A 22,079-nucleotide genomic window follows, 5' to 3' on the forward strand; every position below is an offset into this window, starting at 1 on the left:
ATGGCGGCGGCATTATCCCGGGTGCCACCTCAGGCATGCATGTACCAACGTGCAGCCATGGCGGCAGCGGCACCTCACATAACGCCACACACACCCTGTGAGCCCAGGACAGGCGGGCACAAACCACCCGGCTCCCTGCAGCCTGCCCGGGACATCGGATCGGCTCCGGTCTCCTGCTGCAGGGCCACACGGCGGTTTGGAGGTCCCACCATGGGGGCAGACACCGCCTGTCGTGGGGGTAGGAACTTTGCAGACGCTCCCTAGGCTCCGCCACTGACCCTTAACCAGGCGAAGCGGCGCGTTCCGCTCCACGGCACTTAGCGGACGCTCCCTAGCGCCTACAAAGGGAACGGGCGGCCGCGCTCTACGCTTCTTCAGGCGGCCGCACTTGGCAGACGCTCCCCGGGCCGTTCCCCCGCCTTCGCCCTGCGCCGGAAGCTGGAGACGCTCCCTAACCCCTCCCGCGGGGGTCGCGCAGGTAAACATCCAAGATGGCGGCGGCGGAGGGGCCGGGCCCGGATCCGGCAGCGGGGCCGGGGGTGCAGCGGGGCGCGGCGGAGGCGGACGGTGACAGGATGGGCCTGACGGACCTGCCGGGAGAGCTGCTGGAGCTGATCCTGTGCTGCGACGTGCTGGGAGCCGCCGACATCGGGCGGGTGTCGTGCACCTGCCGCCGGCTGCGTGAGGCGTGCCAGCCCCGCGGCAAGGTGTGGCGGGAGCGCTTCCGCCTCAGGTAGGCCCCGCGGCCTGGCGAAGGGGATAGCGGGGCCGGGCGGGCCTTGGCAGCGCGGGCCGGGTCACACCGGAGCCGTTCTAAGGTCCCCTTGGGCTGGGAGGGCCCGGGTGCTCCCGGGGTAATGGAACCGAACGCCCCGCCTCACCCCATCCCCGTCCCTTTGCCCTTCCCAGCTGCATAAGGTGCATACTGAGCCCAGCATGGGCTGAACGAGCCCAGTGGCTTTTTGGTGGTATCTAACGGGTGAGATGTGGATGTCCTTCCCGAGCAGGGGCTGTTGCAGGGCTGCTTCACCTCCTCGGTGCCGCTCGGAGGAGATGTGTCCTTGCAGCCCTTTCCATAGCACTTGGGCTACCTGCAGTCCCCAGATGCAGCCTGCGGTCTGGCACTGGTTTGGGTGTAGAGCCACACACAGTGGTGGTGTTGATGGGCCTCCCAGGCCCCACTAGCAGCTAACAGCTTCCAGAACAACTGCCAAGGCTTGTCCTCTCGCAGGGCTGATGTTTTACAGCAGTAGTGCTTATTTGTAGTGCCTTTGGGAGACCTATTTTCACAGAAACCAAAATCCTTTGGATTGGCTTTTGCTGCTCTCAAGTTTAGTTTCCTCCAAAGGTGGTTATAGGGTGCCTGATGGAGGCAGAGTTCGGTTGTAATTGGTGAAGCTGTTAACACTTTAGCTGGGAGTAAAGCTTGAGTGTTGTATGGGTTATGCTACACTGGTTTCAGCAGGCCTAGAAACACCACTCCTTCACTAGGGCTGCCAACCTGTCTAGACCAGGGCATGCTCATCTGCTACCTGGTTTTGTCTGTGTTTTGGCACAGGAAAAGTAGCAATATTGCTTTTCTTAATTGCCACTTGGCTTCTTCAAATGAGAGAATTATTCTCTTTTCATGGGTGAAAAAGGCTACTGAACCGTTACAGCTTCCCCAGTTCACTGAGCTGTGGCCAGATCCTGTCACCAATTCAGTGCCTCTTGATGTCTGAAGTGAACCTGAAATGTTACAAATGGGTGAGATCCAGCAGCTGAAATGGAGTGTGGTGGGTGATTAGCACATGCTGCTGTCCTCCTCTGCCTTTCATAATAGAACTTTTGGCAGGAGTACGCACGTTGACCTTGTCGTCCTGGCTGGATTCCATCGTGAGTAATTGCGCTTCATCTTCCTAACATTTTCAGTATCATTTCAACCCCAGAAATTACTCTTTCTCATCCTAAAATAAATGATTGTAATTGTTATTACGATGTGGCTACATTTCAGCAGCAGGTGAATGGCTGGGGAGCCATCAGCAGGGAGGTTGTTACGTAATGGGAAGTTATTTGGTTAGTCTTTGACTTTATTTTGTACCTGCAATTGCAGTGGAGTTTTATGATTAACTGGTAGTAAAATATTCTCCATGTGTGGATGGACATAACTGTGTGGTTTGGTCAGTTGGTAATGATTTTTATACAGAAGTAGTGGTTTAAGCATTTGGCCTTTAGTTATAAAAATAAATATATGTAGATATATGAAAGTATATATATATGCATATATGTATATAGAATCTGAAAAGTAGGTAAGGTAATCCATGTAAAGGAAAATGTTTTGTAAAAACCAGTTAATATTAACAGAATCCCAACATATGACATAAACATCCCTATAAATTACAAGAGGCCTTTCTCTCAGGTTTCTTCCATCTGCACTGATTCTTCTTCATGTTTCATGCACAAATGATCTTGGTATGTTCAGAGCGGTTGTGAGTATTGCTGTGCTGGTGTTTTATTGCACTAGGTGCTGGCTCTAATAGCCTCCAAAACATTACCTGAAGTTAGGTTTTCAGCTGAACCTTGAAGCACTGCTTAGTAAACTGTGGAATGTGTTTTAGCTTTTGCACTTTTGGGCTCATTAAAACAGGTACAACTTTCTTCTACAGGGAAGGTGTATGTGTGTGGGGGGGGATCATAATTATTTGTTGCATTAAGAATGAACAGCAAAAGCATTTAGCTGTCACAATTTGACTTCAGAATTCTGGTTTCCTCCAGCAGATGTTGCCACCAGCAAGGGTAATAGAGGGAGCTCTGTTTTATGCATCCCTTTAACTAAACCCACAAGGCAGGAGGAAAAGCACAGACAATGAATTCTCATTCTGTTAGATGACAAGTTAGTTTACATGTCATACTGCTTAAGAATGCCAAGCTTTGTTATTTATTATAAAACACTGCCTCTTGTCTGCCAATATGATACCTGTGTTGATCTTGCAAAGCTCTAGAGGACATCTCGAAAGTGTATAGGATATTTAAGTATTGAAATATCTGGAGTCTGACCTTTTGAAGGTTTCCTGCTGATAGGCTTCAGGAGACCTTAATTTTAACTAACCCTCAAAGTAATCAACAAAATCAGTTGGGTTTATGCTTTGGTGCTTGAGTCATTGGCTTAATTTATACAATTACATTTAAAGTTGTGCTGTGTCTTGGCAGTGTCTCAGCTCTTCACGTCACATGCTTACAATAAGTAATGTTTCACAGTTTTGGAGGTTCTTGGTTATATGGAAATACTAATGAATGTATTCACTTATGTCTTCTTGTGTAGATGGCCATCACTGCTGAAATACTATAGTCACACAGATGGTGTTAGCTGGTTTGAAGAATACAAAGCACGACACAATGCCGGCTTGGAAGCCCAGAGAATTGTAGCTTCATTCTCCAAAAGGTTCTTTTCAGAACATGTAAGTCATCTTGTATAAGTAAGTGCAACAGCCCAGCTACTTGTTTAGTATTTTTTATTAGTCTTCCCTCTCTCTTCACATCTTTTCAACTATGCCATCAGAAATTTTGTATTTCTTCACTTTGTATGAAAATGCTCCATCACCAGTCAAAAAGGGAAGGAGCTCAAAATGCAGAGGTGCATAGATTCCAAAGCACACTCTGCATATGACATTCAGCTGCTGCTGATGCATCTTTAAAAGCACTTTGCTTGTTGCTGCACGTTCAGACCTCTCTCTGGTAACTTTTGAAGGACCAATTTGTTGACACATACCACAGCCTATGAGTCTATCTCACTGCAGGCCTTGTGCAAGAATGTGTCCTGCGAGTTGTCAGAAGTCATTTGAAAACACAACTAGGCACAGGTTCACTGAATTGGAGATATGCATAAGATCTAGCGTGCTTATGTTGCTCCATACACCCACTGTAGGAACCCTGAATGCTGTAGTAGTTAGTTCAGATTGCTGTAAGATGCTGCTATGGGGCTCTCAGTGGATCCTTGTAATGAATCCGTAGACTAGAGACTATAAATACTTGATGAGCTGGACACACAAATGTGAAAACCTAGAAAAAAATCTTGGTTTTGAGACCTCTTATGAAATTATGTTCTTCTGAGAAGACTCTGCTGTATTTTGCATAATTCACTGTCTTCTTTGGCAGGTTCCCTGTGATGGATTCAGTGACATTGAGACTCTTGGGTGCCCAAGTCACTTTTTTGAGGATGAGCTGATGTGTATCCTTAACATGGAAGGAAGGTAAGAGAGTGAGGGGTTAGGAATGGAAAGGATTTTTCTCCTTTCAGTGGTTGAAGGAGAGCATCACTGTGGTGGATGCTTGACCTCAGCTTCTGTCCTCCTCTCATAAAACAACATCCCCAGGCCTACCAAGGCTGGGAAGTATTGCTATGAGTTTAGTTTCAGAACAAATGTAATATTTCCAGGAGAAACCATGAAGACTGTTCTACAAGAAGGAGTTCCTCTGGCTTTGTGTTACTGTTTGTTGCTCGTTTCCTTGTCAGTTCATGACCTCTCTCGGGACAATGGTCCATGCACCCTTTTCTCTGTAGTAGTTTTGGCTTAGAGACATCCTCACATTCCTCTTTTTATTCAAACCTGGATCAGTTTGCTGAAGTCATTTGCAGATGAGGACACAGAACAGAAGGGAAGCAGGAATACTCAATGAGAAGCATGAACCCCTGTGTCATGAAACTGCAGCATCTTTTTTTTTACCTCTTGTTGCTTCTCTTGGCTATAGTAGGTCAGTGCAGTCTTTGTCTGCAAATAAGCAACTGAGTTGAATTCAGCCATTGCAAAATTTGCAGCTCTGTAAATTATTCACCCAGGTGAAATGCCAAGCAAGTCAATAAAACTTCTGGCTTGCATCTGCCTGGGTATTCTCATCACCGTGGTTAACACTGGGCGAGATAAGTCACTGCTTTACTTGAAGCTTTTTCTGCTGGTAGCATATAAACCATGCTAATTTTGCTGTGATACGAAGCAGCAGTAGATTGCTCTTGATGCAGTCTAATAGCTAGTTAGTTAAAGAGACTGTTAGTAGAGCTTGGAAGAATGTAACTGGAATGGCAGTCATCTCATTTTTTGACTTTTCATGTCCATTTTATTGCCTTCTCTGTTTGAACTGGGACTGAACATCTCTCATTTGACAACTGGTTAAAAAGCCTTTGAGCCTTTGCACTGGCCAAATGCCTCCCCATAAAGCAGAACTGATGCTAATTACACCCTGATTAAACTGTAGTTATTGCCATTCAGGAGCATTAGGCTAAATCATTTCCCTGGAAGATATCCCAATAAAGCAGTTGTCCCTATTGAGCATCCCAATTTATTGGAAGGAGGATAAAGTGTTATGATTGTTCTGTGCAGCAGTATGGAGAAGGCTGATCTGACTGCAGTCTGCAGGAGAGGAAATGTAAGCAGGGACAGAGGGTGATTTCTGAAGAAGGAAACTGGTCTTGTTTTATACACAGCAGGGGCAAAGCATGGGCATCAGTAGAATTCCCCCTTTGGGTTTTCTGGGGGCTACAAATAGCTTTGTGCCATTCCTAACTACTCAGTAGCTCAGTGAACCACTGGATGGCCCACTGCTAAAGGCCAGAGCTTTGATGGTGAGAGGATACTTTAAGATTGACTCTGGAGGGATCCAGTCAGAGGGTAATGTTTTACGAATTAAATCAGGACTTCAGTCAGATCTTCCTGAGCTGCTTTGCTTAGGAACTGTGTTTTTTCCCATGATACTGTATCCTCTCAAGATTACATATTGGTGATAGGTTAAAAAACAGAGATAGCAGCAATGTTTTACTTATATTGTGCTTTTTTGATGACAAATTTCCTTTTAACACTTCATTTTTCATTGACTCTTCACTTAAAACTGTTAATCAAACTACTTTAGCAAAGCAGTAGTCTTAACTTGTAAACCTGTATTCACTGGAAAAGTGAAACCAAATGCTCACCCTTAAAGTGCCTGTTTAGGGCAGTACTGCTTTCTGTATTTAAATGTGCAGGAAAGGTCTCACCTGGAAGTACTATGCAAAGAAAATTCTCTACTTCCTACGGCAACAGAACATACTGAAAAACCTGAAGGAATATCTTCAGCGCCCAACTGATCGGCAGTCGTTTCTGGAGGGTAAGTCTTTGGCACACATCCCATGCAGAACACCTAATGGCAGCTTTCCATCATTGCTCTTTTACTTGGAAAGAGCCTTCCTTGCTTATATTTCAACTAGCCCTTAAACAATGACTGAGAATTAAGTTTGCATTGTTGGCGGAGCTGAAATCCTTAAAAGCCTGCAGTGATTGCACAGTGTTGTATGGGAATGTCAGGATTACATTAGCTTCTGACAGTGCTGTGTGCTTGAATCATTGCCTATGGACAGATGAGCTGAAAAGCAATGGAGAAAATGTTAAACACTTCTATTTGAGTCTTGAATAATGTATTGAAGAAATCAGCAGTAGCTCAGCATCCTCATTAGCTGACATTTCAGAAGCATTTTAACGGTGGCTCATGGCCTGAAAGGGCCCTACCAGACCAACTGATTTGATTTCAAGTCAGCTCCCTCTTATCTCCTTTGCCAAGAGCTTCTCAGATAAAGGCAAGGAGCAACCTGCAGGCAAGGGGAATTATTGCAGCTTGGAGCCTGTGCATTGTGATTTTTCTCTCGGGAGCTATTTGCTGTTGACACTGTGCAGTGTAGAGCTGGAGAATGGATAGAAGTCTAGTCAAAGGGTGGGAAGGCACATGCACCTGATACGAGGAAAGAAAAGGCTTTTCTGCTATTCATGTCCTCAATCTGGTGAATTATTCTCCTCTTCAAGCTTTCTATGGAGAATATAGTCTTCTGAATGGATCAAAAGCTGCCAGTGTCTGTAGAAGAGTCCCTTACTCCTGATACATACCTCAGAAATGTCATACTAAAGAGTCTGTATCACCAAAGCTGGCTCTTGTTAGTGGCAATAGAATTTGGAGGAGAGACTGTGGTAGGGAAAGAAGGGAAAGCTAGAAGTAGCCTTTTCTGGAAATAACTGAAGCAGTATAGGTCACAAATACATGCATTTGTCTGCTGTGGAGGTACTGTTAAAGCACCAACACATAGTCTTTTGTGAAGTTTCACCTGGTCAGCATGGGGAGCACTTTGGGGGCAGGGGGGTGGAAGAAGACGTTGCCTGGGCCCCTGCTGAAAGGTTTGAATGCAGGCCTGTCATGGACATGCTGGAAGAGCAATTTTGCATCCAGGCAAAATTGTTGCAGATGAATACAGTTGATGCCCAAGGTTAAATGTGGGAAAGAACAGTGGTGGCAAGATGACAAACAGGATTCTGAGAAAGGGCTGTGTTTTTCTTGCGGAAGTTTGACGGAGGTGGCTTGGGCAGAAGGAAAATGACAATCTCTTCTGTAATAGTGGATTTCTGACATGAAGATGGAGAGCAGGTGTGGAAGACAAAGATGAATGTAGCAGAAAAGGGAACGATAAGAATGATAGCTATGGAGGATGTGGCAAGAAGAAATGAGAACTGAAGCAGTAGTGAAGTTGATATGATTTCAGGCTCTGAATAAAAGCCATTGTAGGTTGGGAGGATGCCAGGAGATGCAGTGTGACCAGAGGGTTGGCTGTTTAAGCCTGGTCTGTCAGCATACCTGCTCAGTGTGTGAATCTATTGCTTTTCCTTCCAGATGGTAGAGAGGAGAATACTGAATTGAATTGGTATTTCTCATGTCAGCTTATTCTTCATATTTTATGTGACAAATCCAATAAATGACTGCAGATTTTAAAAGGAAAGCTCTTATGTTCTGCTACAATTGCTTGCTGCATGCCTGGCATTTAGAGAAGGGGAAACTAAGCCAAGAAAAAACTGAAGTCCTGTTTCTTATATAGCTTGTTTTTTGCAGGTGCTGTTTTAATTGATCAGTACTGTAACCCCCTGTCAGACATCTGCTTAAAAAGCGTCCAGGCACAAGTGGATGATATCACAGATAAAGTGCGCAAAGTGCTGCGGACAAGGAACCCGAGGCACCCCAGCTTGGCTTCCAAGGCAGGTACTGTACATAAACACAGGCTTTGCTGCAGAGCATTTCTGTAAGTCTAGATACAGGCAGAGAAGTGAAGCTTTTAAGTTACTGTTGCTTAAAGAGCTGTTGGACTTTATTCCCTGGCAAGCATGTTCTGACATTTGCCTGAGCCAGCAGTCAGGCAGCAGCCCCAGGGACTCAGTAGCCCAGGGTTGTCAGTCTATCTGATGCTGTCTAAGCAAAAAGAATTAGGAGGGCTGTTCTTTTTTCCTTTTCTTTCCCCATCTGTACCTGAAGATTTGAGTAGTCCTCATATGTATAGCTTAGCTGGGGGACTCCCTGGGATTGACCTCTTTTCCTCTGCAAGTCTCAAAGTCAGCAGCAGTAGTAAAGGTGGGTGCTTTAACATCTCCAGAGGTCAGGCAGCATCTTGCTCTTTGGTTTATTAATAAGCACTGTTAAATGTTTGCTGTCTGTCAAATGGATGTATGGGTGGTCTGTCTGTACCTGTATATCTGGTGTGGCCAACCTGGGACTCTCAAGCAGTGAAAGCACACTTCCCATGCCCAAGCAGTGTGATGTGTCCAAGCTGCAGTGCTATGCTAGCACAGGGTGGTTAGGATCCAGTCCTTCAGCCACAGAAGGAAGCAAGGAATTGGACAGCTATTGCACAGCTTAGTTGCAGGGTGATCCACTAAGCCAGGCCATGTTGTGAGCAGAGCTCTACAGCACTGCCGTGGTAAACTCCAGCCAGTCTCTTCACTATCTGAATCGTCTTAGCATCCTTAGTCCTTAGGCAAAATTCGGGTATAAGGTTCATAGTGTGAAGGTTAAGTACGCTTGTTTTCTCAGTCTTTATTTCATTGCATGTATTTTTAGGAGAGATCCTGATTCCAGAAGTGGAGCTTCAACGGCAGGTACTTGATGCTATGAACTGTGTCCTATATGAGCAGTTGAAATACAAAGGAAACGAGCTGGATTACTACAACTCCCTGAATTCATACATTCACCAGGTACGTGTATGTTAGGCAAAAAACAGACTACAAGGCTTGAGACATCCATGTATGATCTTTTATCTGTCTGAATATGGTCAGACAAGTAATGCTCTGTCAGGTTGGTGTATTTTCATCTATAAAATCAAGCATTGGGATTTTCTGTTTTTTCTTGATATTCCTCATGGTTTTATCGTGTTTTTATCCTCAGGTTTTGATCCGCAGGACAGGAATCCCCATCAGCTTGTCTGTGCTGTATTTAACAATTGCCAGGCAGCTGGGAGTCAAACTTGAACCAGTGAACTTCCCTAGCCATTTTCTGCTGCGATGGTGTCAAGGAAAGGAAGGGTAAGTGACCTGCTGAATTTTGAAGTTATGCCCATGGTAATAAAAGCCAAAAAGGATTTACCTATACCAGAATGTTCTATTATTTTCTATCTGTAATTACAACCTATATGGAGAAAAAGATCAGACCTCTACAGAAGTTTTCCCAGAACTGAACTGTGCTGCTGATAAATGGTAACAGATTTCCTGTGTGCAATAATAGTAACCATGAGATAATGGTTCTCTTACTTAAGAAAATTATGAAAAGAAGGAAAAAGGTGCTGATTTCATTTAACCTTCCGTACAGAACAGTTGCTGCAGGCCACTGCTGCTGTTCTGGACATTCATTTAACTCTCTGAGTCAGTGCAGAACATGTCTTTGACCAGATCGTGATCAATTTACAGAACTCTGGGGTTTGTGAATGACATCAGCAGTCCAAGGGACCCTTTTGGCGCTAGGCTTCAGACGTCATATGAGTACGCTGTCATAATACAATCTAGCAATAGATAACAGCAAACCTGAAGGAAAGAACTGGCATGATGGAGTGAAATGTCCCTGTAGTTGTTCTGTCTCTTGCCATATATGTTTATCTGAAGCAGCAGCTAAGAGGAGAGAGAAAGTACCAGGTAATCTCTTTTTAGGAGAGAGCTGCAGTAAGAATGAGACTTGCTAACAAACAAGCTTCAAAGTGCTAAGGGAAGCACAGAAATAGGAAATCCTGCTGGATCATGAGACCCATCATCACAGTTTAGCTCCCTTTTTGTTTCCTTAGAAGCACTGATATCTTTGACTACACCTACATTGATGCCTTTGGGAAGGGGAAGCAGCTGACAGTGAAGGAGTGTGAGTACCTTATTGGCCACCATGTGACAGAAGAATTCTATGGAGTGGTGACTTCAAAAGAGGTCTTGCAGCGGATGGTGGGGAATCTCTTAAACCTTGGCAAGCGGTGAGTTGATCGTCAGGCCTGTCAGGCCTTTGGAAAAAAGGGCCTAGAGGGTTTTGCCTGCATATGTGATTCATCTTCCTCGCAGTATGAGAGTGCTTTAGAAAGATGTCAGTCACCCCAGGGGATCTTAAATTCTGTATGCCATGTTCCATTCTGAAGTTGCTTTTAATCACCTGCAGTTGTATTGTGTGGAAACAAGAATATTTAATAAAACCTAGTTCTCATCAAGAAAATGGACAGGTCTCTTTCAGCTTTGTGAAAAGCTGATAGGCACTGTCCACCATTGAATAGAGACCTTCATTATGACCTGGTAAGCACAACCCACATGCTCAAATAGGCAATTTTAGAGATATGTTTGGTTTGTAGAACATCTGGGTTTGTTTTCGGTTGCCCCTGGTAATCACATAGTCAGAAATCACAGAGTGAAAGAATTGCTTTAGGGGTAATTAAGGTAGGGGAACAAGAGCAGATTTCGAAAGGAAATGGCTTGGAGAGCTGATTATGTATGTAGGATTATTTGACCAAGTAGAACATCAATTAAGTGGGAGGATAGATTCCAATCCAAAGTCATGTTGTAGCATTTTTCCTGCTGAGCAGGCTGTTGGATGCTATGAGTGATGGTCAGTGCTGGAGTCACTCTTACTGAATGAGCATGCCTGTACCTGTAGCATCATTTTTGGTGACTGTGTATGTACATCAGAGAACTGGGGACAGGGGTTAAAGAGCTAGCCTTACAACTCAGTTTCTTTTTTGCTGGCAGAGAAAGCACTGATCAATCTTACCAACTCTTGAGAGACTCGTTGGATCTGTACCTGGCCATGTATCCGGACAATGTGCAGCATCTAATGCTCCAGGCTAGGTTATACTTCCACCTGGGAATCTGGCCAGAAAAGGTACCCTGCCACTTGGTTGTATGTTTTCTGATAGACTAAGTACTATTAACACTGGTTTATTGATTTTTGGACTACGTCAGCTTGCATTACAGTCTGCCACGAGTTGTTTCTGTGATAAATACAATGGAATGAGTTATCACATTTCAGAGAATCAATTTCTACTCTATGAAAACAGGGAAAGGAGGATGATGCTTGCTTGCTTGCTTGCTTGCCCTAGAGGAAACTTGTGAGCACCATCAAGTCCGAGTCATAATTTATGATTCACTGCCCAAGCCTGACAGCTTATCTTGCAACCAATGCTATGGACTTTAGCTGTAAGTTATAAGAACATTCTGATTTACACCTGGATTGTGGTAGTGGTGGTAAAACTCTTGCTGGGCTCATATAAAAGCAATTACCTTATTGAAAAGCTTACAGGAAATTATCTTTTAAAATTACAACCAAAGCTATTCTCTGAAACCTTAGCCTCACAGTCAGTGGCTCTTGTGAAAAAGCAACTTTTCCTTTGGATTCTTTCTTAATACCACCTTTACCTTATCAACTTGAGTGCTGCTATCTTGTGAATGTGGGAAAAGAAGGTGCTGAGACTTGCAAGTTGTCTAAGTTGTCTAGATCATCTCTGTGCCTTTCACTCAATTGAGACCCAGGGAAGAAGTATGTAACTCAAAGTATCATTTATTTAGTGCGTCACTACAACAAAGAGGTGTTCCCTAGTGAAAACTCCTTGTACTGCTTCCAGTGAAGCTCACACACATGGACAATGCCTGTGTCATTTCCAAAAGTGAAGTTTGGGTGAGGAAGCAGAACTACTGGCTGGACAGCTGAGCAGAAGATAAAGCTCTTTCCACCAAGGTCACTGAAGTTCGGGACTGCTGGAGAAGCTGCCTTCTTTATGAAGGGCAAACTGTGCTAAGCTCGCCCTTGCTTTCTTATACCAGCAAGTTTTAGGATCACCACATTAAAACCAGCACAAACTAAGACATTGTGTACAGAGGGGACTCACTAAGCTGAAATAGCAACTGTATGTATATAGGGGACAGCTAAGCAAGACACTGCAGGATCTTCCTTTGCCTTTCTGGCACTCAGTGATGTGTTTGTAAAGCACCAAGGCTTTACCTGCTTGCATTTTGCTGCCCCTCAGAGCAAATAATACAACATCGTGGCTGAGTTTTCATGCGATTTCTCTGCAGCACATTGCCAGATGCACTGAAAATGTGCAAATTTGGACTTTGCAGTATTGCATCCAGTCATTCCAGGCTATTGGGTAGGGTTTTAGCCAGCCAGAGAGAATGCTCTGTGTCTGACAGAAGAGAAGATACCAGATTTAATAGAGGTCTGCCAGATTTATGGCAAGTGGTACAAAATCTTAAAAGTCAAGCCAAGCCGCACAGAATGTTGTCCTAAATGTTAGCAAACAACAGTAAATTAAACAGCCAAGAATCTGGCAGCTCTGGTCACTGTCAGGCCTTCCCCTTTCTGTAGGATTTTCCAGGATTCTCTCATCCTTCTCAAGATGCCAGCCAAAGAATTAAGGTGGCCAAGAAGCCTGAGCTGTGCTGCTTCTTCTCATGCCTTATTACTCACCTGTTCTTTCTCTGAATCAGTTTTTTTTCACCTCTTGGCTGATGTTCATGCTCAGCAGCCTGAGATTTCTGTTTTACTGCTGCTGCTCTGAACTTAGAATGACCAAAACTTATAATGAGGGAGACAGTCCCTTTGCCAGGTGCTAAAATGTGTTAGCTTTTGGAACTGTGGCAGCACTTGAGGTTTTTGATGTTGGGACAGACGTATCTGTCTTTTCCCAACCTGTTTAGACAGTAGTTTTATTAAGAACAAGGAGGAAGAGAAAAACAAGAGTAAAACTTGTATTTCCTGCCTCTAACAAACTTGGCAGTGGATGCTTGACAGTGTGCCAGAGGCTGTTGGTGGGGGGGTTGGTGTTCTGGTTTGCTACTATGAGAGCCCTTTTGAAGTTAGTGTTCTTTAGTCATCCTGAGACAGCAGGTTCTATGTCTCTTTTCTTTCCCTTTACGTGGTATAGCATCACAGAGATTCTTTGCCCTTCCTTCTGTGCTGCCCTGTTTTTCATCTGTCAGGCTCCCACAGACATGCTGAGCAACTCTTTTAAACTAAAATGCTTTTTCTCAAGTACAGCAGAAGTCATCTGGAATGACCTTAGAGCAGCAGGTCGGGAGACTAGCAGCAGTATTAACATTCCAGAAACCTTGAAACATGCCCTGTGGTCACAAAATGTGACATGACTAGCTTGTATGACTTAGATTTCAGGAGCTATTGTTCTCAACAGTGCACTTCCTTGGAAGTAGGGACCTTTACAATTAGAAAAGGAGAGGACTGTGCAGTTTCTGCAAGCTAAGCAAGTATAAAGAACTACTTGGGAGTGTGTACCTAGAGCAGAGGTCCTTAGTCCTGTGTGGAAGACTTGTGTGGTGGATCTCTAGGCCTGGGCACTTAGACCCAGCTGAGTAATATATCTGTATGTATATGTAAGTGTCGGGCTGCTCTAGAGACTTGTTCTGAATCTGTCTTTTTGGTTTGGTTGCTGAAGGTTCTGGACATCTTGCAGCATATTCAGGCTTTGGACCCGTCCCAGCATGGGGCTGTTGGGTACTTAGTTCAACACACCCTGGAGCACATTGAGCGGCGGAAGGAGGAGGTGGGACCTGAGGTGAAGCACCGTTCAGATGAGAAGCACAAAGACGTCTGCTTTTCCATCGGGCTGATAATGAAACACAAGAGGTGAGCTCTTCAAAACCTTCCCCACATTAGCAGGCTGTAAGGATGAGTGCAGAGGTGTTGGTTCTGGCAGTAATGAGATGTTTTTATCTGCCAAGGAGATACATGGAATGGAAAATGCCATTTGCATCTATGCCATGCACCTTGTAGGACAATGGGAGCAGTTCTGTCCTTTGAGAGCAAGTGCATTCATTGCTGTTTGCTTGCAGAGGTAAAATTTCCACAGCCCAGAGCTCTTGAAGAAACATCAGTAATCAGTTTCTGATGAGGGACCATGGAACAGAATCTACTTCAAAAGAGACTGTAAGATTCCTAAGACAGCTTATGGATCTTTCCCTGTGCTATTATTATCCCCTCTTCCTGCACTGCACAGAGGCTTTGTGTCCCTGTCTGTACTGCTCTGTCAGAGTGACACGCCAGCCCTTCAGCTACTTTGACTTGACATGTGGAACATATTTAAGGGCATCAGTAGTGACAGTTACAATACCTCATGATAAATCACATAGATATGCTGAAAATAATGATGGCTTTGGTTCTGGAAGTTCAGTACTGGGATTACCACATCTGTGTGATGAGCACAGAGTCATTGCCCAACACAGTAGGATGGTTGATTCCCTCCCTATTGTTTCCTGTTCTCCTGTTTGGTGGCTTAGAGTCTTTTTCCCATTTTCTTTTTTCCTTGCTCACATTTGGTTTTCCTTTGTCCTCAGCTGTTTGTTCCTGTCTGTTTATCCAGGCACTCCTGGTCATTTCTCCAGCCTCCAAATACACACACAGTCTTTTTGTGCCACCTGACAGGAGGTTCCTGTCCAGTTTGTGCTGTATTAGTCTTGAGAAAACAAGAGCTGGTTCTGGAGCTTTCACGGTCTTTGGTGTGCTGTTTCTTTAGATATGGCTACAACTGTGTGATTTACGGATGGGATCCTGCTTGCATGATGGGGCATGAATGGATCCGGAACATGAACGTCCACAGCCTTCCGCATGGCCCCCACCAGCCTTTCTACAATGTGCTAGTGGAAGATGGCTCTTGCAGATATGCTGCTCAAGGTGAATAAGTCTCCTGCGTTTACTGTCCATTTTAGAAGTACATTAGGAGAAAGGGATGTTTAAGGGATTAACTCTTAATAAGTATGAAACATAAACTGTAAGTTAAGATTGAGGTAGGAAGGAACATGATTTTGAATCATGGCCTGCTTTGTTTGCTCTCCATGAATGAATTTTAAGGACCACTCTGATGTAATCTCCTCTTGCCCAAGAAGCATGTTTTGGATGTGATTGTTTTTATTGTGTAAACCATGATTGCTGCTTTTGAAAGAAGTCACTCATCCTTTACTGCACTCTGAAGTTCTGTCAGTAGCACTTGCTCTTTGAAATCATATTGTACTTTGGGCAGGACCTCAAAATAGGATTTAGTGAGGGAGCAAATAAGCTTTGCTTGTCAGGACATGGTTCTGAGCAGCTGTCATCAAGACACTATGTGCCAAGAGCACAGGTAGCATGGATTTAGTGCCACCTTGCATAAAAACAGGACAGAAATTAATGTCTCTACAATTGCAAAGCAATGTAGAAATCTCTGTCGCTCACTCTTCACACAGTATACCGTAAGAAAGGGAATTCTTGTCCAATGGATAGAATATGAGGTTAGGACACAGGAGGAAGTGTTGAACTGAGGTTCAAAAGGAAAAATAATGAATCTGTAACTCTGTACACTGTAAACAGAGTGTTCCTTTGCCTCATGTTGTTCTTCTCCCTCTGATCCAGAGGCATCCCATCCAGCTGGCAGGACAGCTGCACAGCCTGACTGTATTTTGCTAAGAGATGGGGAAAGCTGCTGGAGTGGAAATGCTGAACAAAATGCAGTTCAGCTCTTTCACTAGGGGTGCTTTCTAGAACGTTCTGATCCTTTATATGTGACCAAGAGGTGTTTTTACAGGAGGGGACACTCTCCTTCCTTCGCAGGTGTAAAGTGCAAGTGTTCCCTAGTGTCCTGAGACTTGCTTTATATTCAGTAGATGAAGTGGGGACTGGGAATGTTGCAGCTTCTTATGGTTCTTATTAGGCAGTACTTGACCCCTCAGTGTCTTAAAGACCAAAAAGTCTTGATACAATGATGGAATGGTCTGGATTGGAAGGGACCTTAAAGCTCCTCCAGCTCCAACCCCTGCCATGGGCAGGTACACCTTCCACTGGAGCAGCTTGCTCCAAGCCCCTGTGTCCAACCTGGCCTTGAACACTGCCAGGGATGGGCAGCCACAGCTTCTCTGGGCACCCTGTGCCAGCGCCTCAGCACCCTCACAGGGGAGAACTATAGAATAATTTATTCATACTATATAATAAAATATACATCTCGTTTATAAACAGTTAAACAAAAAATGTAATAGTGACTGATTCCAGAGGACAGTGTATTTTAGCCAAGCTGTAGGTGACACTGTTGTGTCTGTGGCATATAACTAGTTTGATACTGGTGTTGAAAGGTTTGTCCTTGCTTGCTGAAATCTTGCTGATGAAATCCCCTCTAAAACAGATCCTCAGATCACTTGGGGAGGGTTTATTTCATAACTTACTGACCTGACTTTGGGGAGGGGGTGATAGTTTTTTACTGACAGAATCTTAAGTAATGCAGAGTTTTATCTAAGCAGTTCAGAAATAACCTCAAGCTTGTTACAAATAACTGCACCTCAGTTTGAGTCCTTCCTCTATATTTGTAGGTCGAGCTGTAACTAATTCTAAACCACCTGCTTCATACAGTGGGTTTGATGTCTACCTGTTCATTCTCGCCTTTGTTGTTTGCTTTGTGGCAGCCCAGCCCAGGCCAGGTACCTGGCTCAGAACATGCTATTCAGCATGTTTCTCAGGCTCCCCACCTAGTGCCAAACTCAGATCTTCTCCCCTGCCAGCTTCTGTTTCATCACAGTGTTTTTCCCCTCTGTTCACAGCTCAGTGCTCAGCTGTGCTTCTGCAGAGCATATTGGAGTGTCAGTTGTCTTCTGCAGTGGTGCAGTATACAAACAAGGTAGTTTGCAAGGACTGCACCAGCCCACTGAAGTGTAGAAAGTGCTTGTGCTTTTGGCTGCACACAGACCTACAGTAGCTTCAAAGTGCTTGTATGGATTAATACAACTTCTGTGTGCTCTCTGTAGTGAACTGAATAGTTTGATACAGATGAATTATTCCTGAATGCATCCCATCTTGTTCACACCCTACCTTGCAGATCAGTCAGACTGGGACTTCAGCAGCTTTGGTTCCTACCTGTGTGTCTGGCATCCTGCTGATAGAACTGACATCATTTGGGGACTGCTGCAGGGCACCTGAACATGTGATTTAGTGCTGGGCTGCCTCCCAGTCACACTGCTTTATGCAAACACTGCAGGAGCAAAGGGGCCCTCAGCTTGGGTTCCCTTTGTGTTTTAATGCCAGTGCTTCTGCACTGTTTACGGTTGTGCTTAGTCAGGTTATCTTGTACAGAGGAGGAAATGGGCTGCTCTGGGAAGGAATCAGTGTGGTGTTCTTAGGGATTTTCTCTTAACTTGGGGAAGTTTGGATTTAGAGAAGTTAATTTTGCTGTGTGAGATATGCTTGAAACCAGGCTGGTGACTTAGAGCAAGAAGGCACTCGGGTCCTCTACCAGGACAACCCTGTACAGTCAGCCTCGCCTTGGAGCAACTGAGAAGCATCTCCTCTAGCAACTGGATCTCTCATGGAGTTTGTGGCAGAGAGCTCACTGTGGCAGCTTCTCCCTGTGCTTACAACCATGACCTCTGAATGAGTAGGAGCAGGCCAGCATCCTGCTACTTTAAGCTGATGTCAGACAGTGTAGTCTCAGGCATAAAAGTTTGCATACTGCTAGTAGATGGGGTCAGCATTTCTTAGGAGATGAGGCTCTGGAGCAACTGTAGTGGTGCACTCTGTGTAGTTTCCTGGATTAACTTTTTGTCTTTAAAGCATCAAGATGTGGTGTTCGTAGAGACAGAAATAAGACTTAAGAAAGGTGCAGGATTTATTCCTTGCAGTTATGAGGTGATAACCCATTGTTCCTTTCCTAACAGAGAACCTGGAATACAACTCTGAGCCTCAGGAGATCCCTCACCCTGACATCGGCCGCTACTTCTCAGAGTTTACTGGCATTCACTACCTAGCAAATACTGAGCTAGAAATCCGGTACCCAGAGGATCTGGAGCTCACACGTGCCACAGTTCAGAAGATCTACAATTCAGGCAAGGAGTGAATGCAAAAGGCACCATGAGGACAGAAGCAGCTGGAGTGTAGCTTTACCCTCTTTGCAAAACTTGCATGGAAGGCAAGTTTGGTGACAATCCTTTGGCTTAATGCATTGAAAATTGCATTGAACTTTGTTAACTGGTGCTATAGCATCTTTCTGTTGCCTGCCTGCCCATTCTGGCCCAAAGGCACAGGGACACATTAGTAGTTGAGGCCAAGCTTAAGGATCTTGCAGGGACAGTCATGTTGGAAAACGTGTTGTCCTCTGGAAGGATTTGCACATACTACTTGTTCTGTGATTGTCTTGCCTAGAAGGTCAACTCAGTGAGATCCCTGGTGTGGAATATGGAAGAAGTCACTTCCAGGGAAGGAAGTTGCTTGTCCTTGCAGTGATGTGGGTTTTGTTTGGTTGTGTTCTGGGGTTTTTTTTAATGTTTTAATCTCATGCAGGTGATAGTTTTTAAAGTCTCTTACGTTTCACTGTTGTCTCCTCCGGTCTGAATTCTTGGTCAGATTTTGCTCCACCTCTGTAGTCTGATTGTTTGTAGAGCTACCATTCCAAATCTGAATATCCTTATGGGCCTGGGAAAGAGCCCCAGCAACAAAACCAGTAGTAGCTAAGCTTCCAGGGGTGGCCAGAGCACTGGTAACACTGAGGTCCACTTGGCCACCTTGCTGATGACACAAACTTTCCTAATGCTGAAGATGAGCTTCTAGCCCTTTCCCTTGCCTGCTAAGCATATGCAGTCCATGTTCTTGCTTTGTTTTCTGGTCTGTTCATTGTTTATGTCCAGAGCAGGATCTGTGGCACAGCTGTGAGTGCTCCCAGGATGATTTTGAATCTCATGGTACTGTTTCATGGAAACCTTGAGGTCAGTCTTTCTCCCCTCACTCCGGGAGGGATGGGAAGGAGAATGGAAAGAATGTAACTCCCAGTGTTTGAAAGTCCCATCACCCAGTGTAGGTTTTAACAGCCCCTTGTACTGTTCTATTTTCCCAGAGGCTGGTGCATGGTAAGGGATGTGATATACCCACTCAATGCCATGCTCTTTGGTCCAAGTGTCTATAAGGTTGTTCTGGAAATGAGTCCCATTGTCTGACTCACTTCTCTCTGGGGTGCTGTGTCGCTACAAGACTTGTTTCTCAAGGCCCAGGACAGTGTTCTGGGCAGTGGTGTGAGGCAGAGTGCATATTTCCAGCCATCCAGTGATTGCTTCCACCATGGTAAGCTCATGGTACTTGCTTTGGCAGGTTGGTGGCAGTGTGATATAGTCAATCTGCCAGGCCTCCCTGTATTTATACTTCAGCCATCGTTCTCCATACCAAAGAGGCTTTAACTGCTTGGCTTGCTTAATTGCAGCACGTTTCACACTCATGAATAACCTGGGCAATAGTGTCCATTGTGAAGTCCACCCCTCGATCACAGGCCCATCTCTATGTTGCATCTCTGCCCTGATGGCCTGAAGTGTCATGGGCCCACCGGGCCAAAAATAATTCACCCTTATGTTGCCAAACTAAGTCCATCTGAGCCACTTCAATCTTTGCAGCTTTATCCACTTGTTGGTTGTTCTGGTGTTCCTCAGTGGCCCGACTCTTGCGTACAGGAGCATTTACGTGGTGTACCTTCACCACCAGGCTCTGAACCCAGGCAGGGATATATTGCCACAGTGCAGCAGCCCAGATGGATGGGTTTACCTCTGCTCTGCTTCCATTGCTGCAACCACCCCACAGGGCATTTGCCACCATCCATGAGTCAGTGTAAAGTACTGGCCACTTTTCTCCTTCAGCAGTGTCCAAGGCCAGCTGGATGGCTTTCACCTCAGCAAACTGACTTGGTTCACCCTCTCCTTCAGCAGTTTCTGCAGCTTGTCATAGGGGACTCCATACAGCTGCCTTCCATCTCCGGTGCTTCCACAGCACTGGAGGGACCCACTGGACTAGATACTTGCCCATACTCTCCCACACACCCTGCCACTCATGACTGTCCAGCCTCGGGGAAAATCTCTTTGATGTATGGGGAGCTTCCACTTGCTGCCATCTCCAGTCTGTAGGTATTCATGCAATACAGTGGGATTGTGACTGGAAACTGGCCAGCCCTGGAGTGAGCCAGACTGTGTATGAAAGGGAGATGTGAATTCCTGCAGCTTGAGGCCTTCTTCCTTTTTGCCAAAAGAGGATGGATTTGGGGGAGTGCATACTCTGCTGCCTAGAAGGGAAGAGCTTCAGCAGCTCAAGACACATGAATTCTAACATGACTTAAAGGTCCAGACAAAACCACTGCAGAAAAGGTTTTCCTCTGGGATCAGGTATTACAGGGGTAGAGTGACACAGTGTCTGTGCATACGTAGGACCTTTGTATCTTTGTGGTTTCTAAAGCAATGTCTATAGACTAACTGCAGTTAGTGTCTCCTGTCACTGTCCACTTGCAGTACAGTAGTTATCTCAAAGATGAGAATTAGGTACTGTGCCCTGTAGTTAGGTGGAGGCTGTATTACAGCACTTCAGGTATCCCCACATTAAATCCCACAGCCCTCCTCTTAAAAGAATGCTTGAACTGCATGCCATCCTATTGGAATATTAAGCACTGATTAATATGAGAAATAAAAGTGGAAAGCCCAGCACTTTTGCCAGTGGAGTGGTGGTGGTGTGCAGGATCTTGGTGCTTTAGGCAGAGCAGCCCTGTGTGGTTACTGCTGAGGAATGGTGAAGGTGCTGTACTCTAAGTAGGTATTTGTGTTTAAAGAAGTCTGTACTGGGATGAACTTGGAGGGAGGGGAGAAGGAAGGGACTAAAGAATTCCAGTGGAAGGAGGATGGACCCAGCTGAAAACCCTACTGGAACATTAGGCAGAATCATAAAATCCATCTCTTGGTGGACCCCAGCCCTCCAACCCTAGCTGAGGGTTGAAAACAGAATCCTGGCAGGGATGCAAGGCTGGGAATGAGACCTTGGAGTCACAAGGTTGATGCTGGTAGCTGAGAGCAGGCATGCAGGAGAAGGGCTTGGGCTCCCCATTCCCAGCCTCAGCTTTGAGGTTTGCTCTGTAACAGCATAGGTACTGGTGAGTTTCCTGAGGCTTTCTACTCCTCTCTGCCAAACAGGCAGCCTGACACCTTCCCCCCCTCAAGTGCATCAAAAGGATTGCCACATACTGAGCTCACAGGAGTCCTTAGCAAAAGAGGCTGCCTGAATGCTGTGTCAACAGAAAGCTACCCAGAGTTGCTCTGAAAACTGATACTGGGCGATGCACATGTAACCCACTTGTAAACATGCTGTGTGCTTTGGGATGTGGGTCCCAGTGTAGCCACAGACCCCATTATAACCACCTTGCTGGGGCCACTCTAGGTTTGTATCACAGAAAGAGTCTGAGCAAGGAGGAAATGTGGGAACTGCTCTTCATGAGCAGTCTTTCCCCATCCACAGACTTCAGCCATTTCCATGGGGTGCAAGAGGAGAGTGTCACAGTAGAGGACAGGCACACATGCCCAGGGGATCCAGCAGCCCTATAACTGAAGTCTCTCATCCCTTCAGCAATGTTTTACAGGTCTGCCTGCCTGCTTTGCCACACAGACCACGTCAGTGCCAACACAGCCTTGTACGTGCCAAATTCAGAGGAGACTGGAGGAGTTGCGATAGGCACCACACAACATCAGCACAGGGTCCCAGTCCAGTTCTGGGATCCAGACAAAACCAAAGGAAGTGGTGTGTAAAGGCTCCTCTTTCTGTTCCTGTTTGCTTGGGCATGCCAGCCACCTCCTCCTATATTGCTGCTTGTGGGGTAGGCTGTGTTGCATGCTGCAGGTTGAGCCTTTGGTCTTGACAAGGAGGAATTCCCATGTAAGTATTTACTGGCAGCTGTTGGGGACCTCAGCCTGAGCATCCAGTATGGCCAAGGAAAAAGAGCCACAAGGATCCCTCTCTATCCCTGCTTGAGAACATCTTGAAATGCACTT

At 45.4% G+C, this 22,079-nt stretch overlaps 1 protein-coding gene across 2 annotated transcripts; it reads left to right on the forward strand.

The window, feature by feature from the left end:
• Nucleotides 1-325: 325 nt before the first annotated feature.
• On the forward strand, nt 326-18,606 carry FBXO21 (F-box protein 21). 2 transcript variants are annotated; one of them, XR_009728025.1, is made up of 12 exons: nt 326-733; nt 3,302-3,437; nt 4,135-4,229; nt 5,993-6,114; nt 7,876-8,022; nt 8,875-9,008; nt 9,199-9,335; nt 10,085-10,261; nt 11,022-11,154; nt 13,721-13,911; nt 14,007-14,119; nt 14,798-14,933. XR_009728025.1 is itself a non-coding variant. In XM_061370529.1 (12 exons), the coding sequence occupies exons 1-12, from the start codon at nt 492-494 to the stop codon at nt 18,131-18,133; spliced, it is 1,851 nt and encodes a 616-aa protein (XP_061226513.1). In that variant the 5' UTR covers nt 334-491; the 3' UTR covers nt 18,134-18,606. The 2 variants fall into 2 exon arrangements, 1 of the variants encoding a protein (XP_061226513.1); XM_061370529.1 differs by lacking the exon at nt 14,007-14,119 and adding an exon at nt 17,955-18,606 and having other exon boundaries at nt 334-733; nt 14,798-14,955.
• The last annotated feature ends 3,473 nt before the right edge of the window (nt 18,607-22,079 follow it).

Source organism: Neopsephotus bourkii, unplaced genomic scaffold (genome assembly GCF_033783945.1).
Source record: "Neopsephotus bourkii isolate Nb327-2 ecotype Australia unplaced genomic scaffold, CSIRO-AGI_Nbou_v1 NB_1542, whole genome shotgun sequence".
NCBI lineage: Eukaryota > Metazoa > Chordata > Aves > Psittaciformes > Psittacidae > Neopsephotus > Neopsephotus bourkii.

What these genes read in the sequence shown, in the direction of transcription:
- FBXO21 (XM_061370529.1), top strand. Translation starts at nt 492, where the DNA reads ATGGCGGCGGCGGAGGGGCCGGGCCCGGATCCGGCAGCGGGGCCGGGG. An exon ending in TCGGCAGTCGTTTCTGGAGG is followed by an intron (nt 6,115 to 7,875) that starts GTAAGTCTTTGG and finishes TGTTTTTTGCAG; the next exon opens with GTGCTGTTTTAATTGATCAG. An exon ending in TGGGAATCTGGCCAGAAAAG is followed by an intron (nt 11,155 to 13,720) that starts GTACCCTGCCAC and finishes TGGTTGCTGAAG; the next exon opens with GTTCTGGACATCTTGCAGCA.